Source organism: Euphorbia lathyris, chromosome 3 (genome assembly GCF_963576675.1).
Source record: "Euphorbia lathyris chromosome 3, ddEupLath1.1, whole genome shotgun sequence".
Taxonomy (NCBI): Eukaryota; Viridiplantae; Streptophyta; class Magnoliopsida; order Malpighiales; family Euphorbiaceae; genus Euphorbia; species Euphorbia lathyris.
Genome location: NC_088912.1, coordinates 20748159 through 20759732, shown reverse-complemented (window position 1 = coordinate 20759732; position 11574 = coordinate 20748159). Strand labels below are relative to the sequence as shown.

General features: G+C 34.5%; 1 protein-coding gene and 1 long non-coding RNA gene across 2 annotated transcripts; one reads left to right on the top strand and one right to left on the bottom strand.

The window, feature by feature from the left end:
- Positions 1–710: 710 nt before the first annotated feature.
- LOC136224576 (uncharacterized) lies at positions 711–4215 on the bottom strand. The gene is made up of 6 exons (XR_010686495.1): positions 3889–4215; positions 2372–3207; positions 2005–2112; positions 1704–1769; positions 1436–1613; positions 711–979 (listed from the first exon to the last, which is right to left on the bottom strand). It is a non-coding gene; the product is annotated as an uncharacterized lncRNA (long non-coding RNA).
- Positions 4216–7094: 2879 nt separating this feature from the next.
- On the top strand, positions 7095–10073 carry LOC136222559 (cation/H(+) antiporter 4-like). The gene is made up of 3 exons (XM_066010315.1): positions 7095–7328; positions 7437–8426; positions 8728–10073. The coding sequence occupies exons 1-3, from the start codon at positions 7095–7097 to the stop codon at positions 9847–9849; spliced, it is 2346 nt and encodes a 781-aa protein (XP_065866387.1). The 3' UTR covers positions 9850–10073.
- The last annotated feature ends 1501 nt before the right edge of the window (positions 10074–11574 follow it).

The following is an 11574-nucleotide window of genomic DNA, read 5'->3' as shown; positions in this document are numbered from 1 at the left end:
AGGATCCAATTTTGAAATTTCTTTACATAAAATTTTAACTTTAGTAAAATATTCACTCACCGTCATGTCATTTTGCGAGACCGACAGTAACTCGTTCTCGAGTTGTTGGAGCTTGACATCGTTCGTTCTTGCAAATACTCCTGCAAGAGTATCCCATGCTTCTTTTGGGTTTTTAGCATCCTTAATGCGTTGCAGCAAATCGTCCTCCACTGAAATTGATAAAGCATACATAGCTTTACCACACTTGATCTTCCACCTTTTAAGGTCATTTTGTTCCGTGGGAGGCGCTGTTTCGTTTCCTCCAACAGTCTCCCACAAATCTTGGCCGAGCAAATAAAATTGCATACGAGTACTCAAAGTACTATAATTATTATTATTGAGTTTTTCCAGAGTGCTTACCGAGGTAGACATATCTGCCATCACGACTTGGTTATCTCCTTTAATTAACCAAGTAACACCGACCAATAATTTTTATAGTCCCGGACTGCGCGCTAAAAATACCTCATACCACCACGATCCCAGATCGCGAACTTTCGAAGCACTTGACTCCCGATCCCTGACCGCCTACTTGCACTCGACCACGTATCGATCCTGACCGCCCGCTCTGATACCACTTGTTGAATAAAGTGGAAAACTTTTTATCTAATTTTAAATTTGCTGCACACATACAATGAGCATTGCATCTTATTTATACTATCCTATATCGGTGACCAACTAAAACCACAACCACATGTTTACATTGATTACAAAGATATTAATGAGTGAAGATTCTAGTACAGTGGTTACAAGAAAGACCTAGAGAATTCTAAGTCGGTGATGATATTTAATATCCTTTTGGTACCTCTGCTTCATTTCTGCTCTGCCTTTTTAGACTCAAAAACTTTGAAGAATATGCCAAATTAATTCCCATTTTATTCAACACCAAATTGCTACTAGCTTGCTATTTTGAATGTTTTTGCAGGAGAAGCAAATTAATTATCTGCAAGAAACAGAAAACAATCATATAGACGCACTTGCACATTACTCAACTGTATCCTATGTCCAAACTCCAATCCTATCCATGCGACTAGATTTTACTTGTATTACATATTCCGAGTATAGGTTATGGTTAACAGAACAATGCTTCCAAAAACAATTATGCTTGAAGAAGAGCAATTATAGTTGTTACTTAATAACTTCCATCACTAACAGGTGGAACGCCATTTAACTTTCTCAAACAACATAAACAACTTCCCTTAATTCAGATCATGAACCAAAATCCAACTTCTTAAGCCAATGAAATTGATGCGCAAGACAGAAATAAATCAATCTAATGCCCCACCAAAACACAAACAATTTCCTAATCGAAATTGAAAAACCTAAATCCTGAAATTCCAGCCACAAGCAATAACTGAAACAGCCAGTTTGACAAATGTAGGAATAGAGAGGAAATAACCTATAGCTGAATTGATTTCCTGGAGCGGCTGATCCACTTTGCAGAGGAGATTGGAGGAATCCTGAGGGAGAAGGCTGAGAAGAGTGTGATATTAAAGCTCTTGATATCTTAGGCTAAGGAAGCCGCCTAACAGAAATCATTTTGCCCAGATATCATTCAAATTCAGTTTTTGAGTTTCCTGTGAAAAGAAAGAAAATGAACATTTAGTGAAGGTGCATGCTGCTGTTGAAAGTGATAAGAGAATCTGTAAAATGTTGTTGAAACTGACCTTTGTTAAATGCAACTACATCCTCGCGGAGAAGCAAGAAACTCGTGGCTAATGTTCACAACTACACTGGAAACACAAGACAAGACAAGACATTTCAATTCCAATTCCAATGTGAAAAAGAGCAAGTTCTTAGATAGGAAAAAAGCATAAAAGTATCTGAAAAGATCCCAAGTACCTGATATGTTTTAAAGCTGAACTATAACAATTTCTTTAAAATTGAACATTAAAAAAAGTACCTCTGAAAGCAATTAAAATAAGAACTTTGATACTGACACAATAATTGAACATTAAAAAGAAGTACCTCTGAAAGCAAACTTATTGGTCGGAATCCAGTGGGTGCAATTTATAGAGGCCTTGTGGCCCAGAAGCATAGTCAAAATCTGAGCAGTCTGCTCCCAGAATTCAGTTCCTATTGATTTATGATAATAAGTTCCAAAAGTTAAGCTGCATTGATGGAAAGTGATGAAACTGAAATTTGACATATATATTTTGTGATTTACAAGACGAACTGAGGGATGCTACTTTGCTAGTATTTGCAAATAAGCAAGACCTTTCAAATGAAATGAGTGTTTCAGAAATAACATATAAACTTGGTTCGCACTCACTGTTGTTAAGAATAATTGAAATTACGATAAACGAAAATAAGCAAACACACAAGAATTGTTTACCCAGTTCGCCACTCAATATGATATTGTCCGCTTTGGGCCAAGCCTGCACGGATTTGTTTTTGGGCTCCTTCCCAAAAGGCCTCATACTAATGTAGTTGGTGAACTTCTTTATAAACTATGCAACTCTCTTGTATCTTTCCAATGTGGGACTTGGGATGTATACCCAACAATCCTCCCCTCAGACCAAGGATCACAAGCCTCCTCTTCAGCGATAATCTGTCTAATCATCTTGTACCGCCGCAAACCCGCGAAACACGCCGCCTGACCACCACAATATCAGGAAGACTTTCGACACAAGGCACCAAGCACAGATTTCCCATCGCGAGGTCACACTGAGAGCCTCCCACATCTCCTTAGATCTCATGCATGTTCTTCCAGCCGAACCATCGGCTCTGATACCATTTGTAGGGCCTACAAGTTCACCAACAACTCCACCATTAGTATGATATTGTCCGCTTTGGGCTAAGCCCGCACGGATTTGTTTTTGGGCTCCTTCCCAAAAGGCCTCATACTAATGTAGTTGGTGAACTTCTTTATAAACTATGCAACTCTCTTGTATCTTTCCAATGTGGGATTTGGGATGTATACCCAACAACTGCAACAGCGCAATTGGTATATTCAAGCTACTTGTGCTACTTCTGGGCAAGGACTCTATGGGGGTCTTGATTGACTGTCCAATAATATCTCTTGTCAAGGCAAGTTTATCTTATATCTCAATCCATTATTTACTTAGAATAATTTGTACTGTTTTTGATAATAATGTTCATGTTTTGTTCCCTTGCAGGCTTAAGTAATCAACACATGATATTCTATCTTCTAAACCTTGAATGATCCATCTGCTGCAACAGAAAACCACACATGCCATACAAGATTTTAATTAATAGTTGTTGTAAACTAACTACAGATTTCTATTTTATGAAATTGAGGAGTATTTATATATATTATATAATATTGCTAATTATCATATTCAAAATCCAAGGTCAAAGGATCTAAATTATTTTTCTAAATTTGGTCATAAAATTGATGATGCATGTACCTAAACATGTATGTATATTGGAATTTTGATGGGCTCAGAAACAACCCATTACCAGCTTCAAATGTCAGAAAATTACCAAAAATACTTGTTTTATAACTTAGTTTCACTCAATAGTAATATTATCAAATCTAATTTTATATCATTATAATTATATAATATCGTTTCCTGAAATGCCTATTTCTAAAATACCACAGTATGGCTAGTTATTCTTCTATTTTTCTCTTACTATATATGGCTACATTTTTTTCCGTCATTTCTATAAATTTTTTCCGCTTTTATAAAAATTATGTATAATCAGCGAAAATAGGACCAATATAATCAGTTAATGTACCTGGAAATTTGTCAACTGATGAAACAGAGGGGAAGCAGAGGATATCAGAGCCAAATATGATATGAAACAGAGGACCAAATATGATATGAAACAGAGGAGACTAGACACAAATTGAAGACAACGGAGATTTAAAATTGAAAATTGATTTACCTGAGTATCAGAACTAAGCACCTCAATGATTTGAAAACAACAAAGCTTAGATTAGATCCAAGAGGACAAAATCAGATGATGGAAACCGGTGGAATATGAGAGAGATAACTTGGGGCGATCTTTTCCACCTCAGATGCAGATGGCCGTTGCTGCCAGGAGAGAGAGAGAGAGCGAGAGATAACCTGAGGAGGGACTAGGAAGAAGCTGATTTAGGGTTTTTACTCTGATTTTTTTAACGAGAGAGAACTTGGGGGTTTTAGTTTGATGAACTCCTCAGACCAGAGAGGAGATCACCGATAATGTTTACGAGAGAGAAAGAGAAGTGTAAGATAGGGATAGATAAAAAAAAATAATAAAAGCGGTATGAGTTTAAAATTTGAAATAACATTAAATATTTAGGTTTTCTATACTGGCGGTTTCTAAAAGTGCATTTGAAAAAGCGTTGTTATACAGGGTTTTTTTGTAGTGTGATGAACAGAGTCAGTTTATAGATGATTTGGGTGTAAACGGCCTTGAAAGGGAGGGCATTCTATAGAAGGGAAGGAAGAAGCACTACAAAAGAAAAAGACTTTTACCGACGGTTTTAACTGCCTCTTTAAATATTAGGGGGTTTACCGTCGGATAACCGCCCACATTTCAGCCGTTGCAAGTACGCCGCGGTTATTGGAGGACGTCGGGGTAAGTATTTATAGTGCTCGGAAGTTATTTAGCGACAAAGTTTACCGTCACTAAAATACAAATAATAACGAATTTAAACCTTTTTAGCAACGCTTTTTTCTCTTGTTCATGCGGTTATTTTTTTTTTGTTTTCTTATTTTTTATACAATAATTGAAAATAATTTAAAAAAATCTGGCATAACTAAAATCTTGATAAAAAAAGGTGTCAATTAGATCTCAATGAAAAAAAAGTATAATGAAATAATAATAAGTACAATTATTTAAAATTGTGAATATTATTACAATAATAGAGAATTTAAATATATACAAAACAAAAATACACCATTATATAATACACCTAAACTAATTCCCTAAACTTGCCGAACACTTTCTCTACCTAAAAGAGTCTCCATTAGGATCATTCTAGTCTACATCAAAATGGAGTGGGACTATCACATATTAAAATGTTCCCAAACTAAAAGAAAACCTTCAGCTAAATTACCCGTGCAACGGATTGAAAGATTCATATACCAGTATGCAAGTTGAGACCTTGAGTTTCTGTGTTGTTTAATTGCCTGCAGCTGATTCGCATCACTCTAGATCTTAGCAAAATTCAAAACCGTCGCAAAATGTAGCAACGTTGGAATTAACAACACTTTTATGTCAGTTTTCAAAACCGTCCAATTTCTCTTGACACATTACTAATTCCGCTGGCGTAGATCTACTTGTTGTTAATAGATCAATAAGAGTATTGTTCCATATCTCTACAGAGGTTAAAACCGTCGCTAAAGTAGAAAAAACCGTCATAAAGGACATTTTTTTTTAACCAGGAGCTTGGCCTGTACTAGACCCATCATAGTTACACTTGGGCAGTTTTGACCTGTTAAAATGTCCATATCACAAGATCAGCTTAAGGAAACGGAATATAAAAAGGAGCAGAGTGACTGTGACCTCGGGATCGGATCTGTAGTTGGAATTTGACTTCACCGTTGCTGTACTCCATACAGCCAGCCTGCTTCGGACAATAGAACAGAGAGAGGGGAAAGAAAGGAGACACAAAGTTAGACCTAGGATGAGCGCGGAGAGAGGGGGAAGGAAAGGAGACGCAAAGCTAGACCTATAGTGAGCGATGTATACAAGATGAGAAGAATTGATTTTTCCTTTCCTCTTTTGGGATTTACTTGGTTAAGCCCATGGGACACTTTGTATACAAAATGTTGTTGAAGATTTTTTTGATAATATTTTACTAGGCAAAAAGAATCCTGAGCGTAGAGATTTTTCATTTTTTTTTTGTAATTAAGTTCTTGCTATTTTGTTTGTATCAATTTTTTTTTCTCGCTAAATTAGTTAATTGTAAACATCTACAATCCAATTAAAAGATGTTATTCATTTTATTTATATTTGAAATTATATTTTTTTTACGGTTTTTTTTAATTGAAGGCCTGTTAGTTAGAGAGTTCAAAAAACAGACATTACAGCTATGCTGGCACCTCTGAAAATCACAGCAAACCTGGACTAATGTTATTAAAGAAGAAAAGAAAAATTACAAATAACCAAATACAAAAATTCAAAACAAAACCATATCAAGCGACGCGATAAGAACCAAAATAAAACAAGAGTTTTACTGTTTCACCATAGACACACTACATATAACAAGTTGAAACATTTGTTTCTTCCAATTGTTAAATGATCAATTTCTAAGACCAATTCTAATGGGAGGATTTTTGTTGTTATAACAAACCAGTATAATAGTTGTAATAGTATTTTGTTATACTATCCCTAAAATCCAAAACACAAGGTTTGACAGCCACACATTGCTCTATAGGCGATAGATTCGGCACGTGGCTTACACGCGCATATAGAGCCATTTGTGGCTGCTGTTTTAGGTTGCCAGAGTTGGCAAATATACTGTTCAGTATATGGTAAATTACAGTTTTGGTCCTATTTGTAATTTATAATTTTATTTTTATATCACAAAATTTTTAAAAACTCTTCTCCTCTAATGGATTGTTACTAAATCTTGTTAAGTCACAATAATTGTTACCAACCATCCTAGCATCCCCACCTTATAAGGATTTGGACATACTATATTTAGCCTTAAAAAAAATAAAATAAACCCCACTATATTTATCCTTTAAAAGAAAAGCACGACCTTATTTCTGCTTAGCCTTTAATTCCTTTGCATCAGATTCCTATATTTGGTAGGAAAAATCTATAACGCTATATATCTGTGAATATATATAAATAGTATATTGTTTAGATTATATATGCACAACTAATTCATTGTTTTATTTTAGTGGTTGGTAATTTCTTATATAGGATAATTAGGCAGTAGCCATTAAATCAGTAACAGCAATCACAATGAATAGATTGAAAGCATTGGCACACCTAAATTACACAAAAAAAGGTTACCTGCCATTACGGGAGTTTAATTAACAGATTCTTATTAAAATATACATACATCTCTGCACTAATTCAAGAAACTCAATTAATCAAGAACGGTGAATCTTCTTAAATCAAAATTACTCTTGAAACTAAGTAATTTTACAATGGAAGATTTTGCAATGGATTTTCCTGGTCTTAATACGACTATGACTTGCTTGGTTATGCCTCAAAAGAGCAATTCTAATGGAATTAGAGGGGGTTTCCGATCAAAAACTCATTTTTTGACACACAGTTTGCCACTTTTGGAGTTGCAGATAGGAATGATTTTGACTCTCAGCCATCTAATTCGGTTTTTTCTTAAGCCTTTTGGAGTTTCTACCTTCCTCTCATGCATTCTGGTAATTCTCCCTTTTATTGGAAGCACCAGGTGTGGTTTCCCCTATTTCATCAATGAGATTATTGAAAATGATCATTTTTTTTTTTATATATATATATATGTGAAACAGGCAGGCATAATTCTTGGTCCGAACGGTCTAGGAAAATTTGATTCGATGAGGGAAATAGTATTTCCTCATGATAGCCAAGATATAATCTATGTAGCAACAAGTCTTGGCATGAATTTATACGTATTTCTAATAGCAGTGAAGATAGAACTCGGAATGGTACTTAAAATAGGCCATAAGCCTCTATCAATTGGCATAACATCGACGGTAATACCTTTCACAGTTAATTGTATATACAATTCAATTCCGCAGCAAGGTATCGGAAGTCTTAGTTTTGAAGATAATTACTTAATTATAGTAGTAGTTCTCACAAGCCTCCCTGTGGTCGCGGATGCTATTGATGAGCTCAAGCTGGCCAACACAGAACTCGGCCGCCTTACACTTGCTTCGGCGTTGGTTTCCGACATTGGTGGAATAGCCATATTCATAATTCAAGTGTTTGTGTTTTCAAGATCAGTGGATATTACTATAAATTACACAATACCAGTTCTAGTTTTTCTGCTCGTATTAGCATTCATATTTCGTCCATTAATCGATTGGGTCCTCAGATATACGCCAGAGGGGAAGTCCGTGAGTACCTCTTTAATTTATGTGATTATGGCAATAACCATTGTATCACAAGTGTATTTTATTGTTCTTAATCAGAATTTTGTCTTGGCTCCATTTTTCATTGGTTTGGCTATACCATCCGGAGCTCCGTTAGGAACTGCTTTGATTGAAAAGTTTGGACCTTTTACTAATGGAGTGCTTATGCATATACTAATTCCTACAACATTCATGAGGGCTGATCTTTACCTTTATATCTCAAACTTCACCAACCTTGCAAAATCTATGATTGTCCTATTTGCAGGGTTGTTACTCAAAATGACTGGTTGTATGATCCCATGTATGGTTCTAAAGATACCAATAAATGAAGCTGTTGCACTTACATTGATCTTGAGTTACACTGGCGTTGTCCATCTGAACACGGCCTCCAGCTTTAGAGATAGCGGGGTAAGTAATTGTGCATATCTCCTAAATATATAGGCTTTTTAGTCCGTAGGAGGATAAAATATTACGTCAGAGAATTCTCTGACGGAATTATGAATCTGTCGGTGACATATGGCGAGAAACTTCTGTCCATGTGTCACCTACAAAAACGTTTTGTCAGAAAGTCGTCCAGATTAACAGAAATATAGTCTATATATTTCCATATAGTCTATGTACTATCAACGTTCAATGGTTGGTAGACAATAATTATTATTAATAGACTAATTTTTTTTTTTTTTTTTGTGTTTGTTTTTCTACGAAGCAGACATTTAGAGAACAAGTATATGGCTTCGCAGCATTCTATATCTTACTCAATGCAACCATTGTTCCAGTTATGGTCAAAAAATTGTATGATCCATCACAAAGATATAATAGCCACAATACTAGGAATGTTCTTAGTATGAAACCTCATTCTGAACTCAAAATTCTTACATGCATTTACGGACAAGATAATGCTGACTCGTACATTAAACTACTGGATACTATGAATCCGACCAAAGATAACCCCATGGGCATTTATGGTCTTCATCTAGTCGAGCTAATCGGTCGGTATGTACCACTCTTGATTGCCCATTCAAAACTTAAGCCAATTTCCACCAATACTTCTCAAAAAATAATCTACGAGTTCAATCAATATGAGAAAAACAACTGGGATACTGTATCGGTCCAGCTTTACACTTCACTCTCTTCATTTCCATTGATGCATGAAGACATAATCCATATGGCCCTTGAGAAGAAGACTTCGCTTGTAATCCTTCCACTCCACCGAAGATGGTCTGTCCATGGATTTATCGAATCACAAGAAAAAGGGTGGAGGAATGTTAATAGTAAGGTCCTTGAGAATGCACCTTGTTCGGTCGCTATATTTTTCAGTCGTGGAAATCTTATGCGACAAAGAGCTAGGCAATCTTTCGTGTCGAATATCTCAATATGTATGATATTTATTGGAGGACATGATGATCGTGAAGCCTTAATTTTAGCAAAACGAATGATGAAGGAATCAGAAGTGACTCTTACCGTTGTCCATTTTCTACCAAAAGGTCATGAGGAAAAGGATGAATCGGAGGACCATATTTACGACATTGTGTTGTTAGATGAGATTAGACAGATGGGTACGGTGAATGGACGTGTTTTTTATAGATCACAGGTTGTTGAAGATGGACCCGAGACTATTTTGCTGGTTCGTTCAATGGCAAATCAGTTCGATATGTTTATCCTAGGAAGACGATACGGAGTTTCAAGCCCTCAAACATCCGGGTTATCGCAATGGATTGAGCTTCCAGAATTAGGTATAATTGGTGATCTTTTTGCCTCTAAAGAGCTCGAAACAAGAGCTTCTATATTGGTGGTGCAACAAAAAAAGAAAATTAGGCATGCAGTAAATTAGTTAGCAATGTGCTTAAAAATTCACGAACAAGAATAGAAATTGGGAAGTTAGAATTAACTATCAAGTCCCAATTAAATTCCCTAACAAAAGGGAAAGGTTTTGGCTACACATAGCTCTTGCCTTGCCACAGATCATATATAATATATTGGAAACAATATTAATTACTCTATCTGTTCTACAATAGATGTATTTCTAGAGATATTTTTTATTCCATAATATATGACGTTTTGAGTGAATCCATACATATTAATTGACTTTACTAAATATACATTTATTTAAGTTTTCTTCTTTAAATGTAATTAATATAATGGTAACAAAGTCTTTTAATTAAAATTAATTGTATTTTTTAATGCCATGGAATTTAGTATTTGTCTGCATGTATATTTATATGAAATGCTAAATTAAATAAAGTAGCTATCCTCATCCCACAATTAGTGGCGGAACTAGGACTCCGGATGAGTCGATGCTCAACTTAATGCAACAACAACATCATCGACATTCGTTTTTAAAAAATAATATTAAAATGTTGTCTTTAAACCCTAATTCTAGTTATAATTCCTCTACATTTGATCAGTAGTAGCTTAAGGATGGAAATTTTACACACGACCAATTACACAATACATAATTATAGTGTTTGGATATAGCTTGGTAGATAATGAATCATTTTTGGATTGACACGTGAACTTTTGGATTGGTTTAGAGTTTATTCACTAACTCGAAAATGACACGAAATGATACAAATATTTAAAAGTATTATCATATTTTTCCATGTGTTTATATCTCATCTTTATTAATAAATGTGATAAAATTACAACTATTAATTGCAAACACGACTTTATGTAGCTTGTAACCACATCACGAACCAAACATGATATATTAGCGGACTTTTAGATAGTCATGGTTAACATGCTATTCAATAAACGACCTAAAATATTTAGAAGTATTAATATATCCTATTATATTTTAAATATCACCACGGTTCATAGTAAAATTACATGTTATAAAAAAACAGAACAGAAAATCACAAACCCGATTAGGTTGAAACAATTATATCAAACACAAAAAATGGAGTTGAGTTAGGTTGCTTTGTTTGATACTAACTCGATAATTGATATAACACAAACACAATATTAACCCAATAATTAATACCCTACAACAACCTTCTTCCTCTTCTTCACTTTCCGATAAAAGGGTTCCAATAATTGATAGCCCTACATCATCAACTCCAGCTAGCCTCCACTTAGATCATGTTCTTTCGCACTTAATTTCAGTCAGTAGAATTCAATTCAGTTCAGTAATTTATCATTACTTATTATAATTATAATTATTTTTTCATTATTATTATTAGAACCATTATTATTTTTATAAGCTTTTTATTTTAATTATTACTATTTTTAAAGGATTATATTATTATTTCAGTTTCAGTAAAATTTAGTTCAGCTCAGTTCACTTAATTTCAATAAAAAAGAACAGAACCTTAGTTCTTCCCCTGCTTGCAATAAGAATTTGAAGTTTTTAACATGACTTGTTTGGTTCACAGAATATGCTAGGAATATAATACCTACTCATAGCCTATTCATATTTCCTACATTTGGTTGTTTTCTTTTTTTCACTTCAATAAATATTCAATGGAATTTGTATTCTCCAATCGGTGGAATATGAATTTTTTTAATTCAATCTATTCCATAATCAATATTTTTTTTCAATTCAAAAATTACCCCTCTC

Coding starts and splice junctions, on each gene's coding strand:
- LOC136222559 (XM_066010315.1), top strand. CDS start 7,095: ATGGAAGATTTTGCAATGGATTTTCCTGGTCTTAATACGACTATGACT. Junction 7,329..7,436: donor CCTTCCTCTCATGCATTCTG/GTAATTCTCCCT, acceptor TATGTGAAACAG/GCAGGCATAATTCTTGGTCC. Junction 8,427..8,727: donor CCAGCTTTAGAGATAGCGGG/GTAAGTAATTGT, acceptor TCTACGAAGCAG/ACATTTAGAGAACAAGTATA.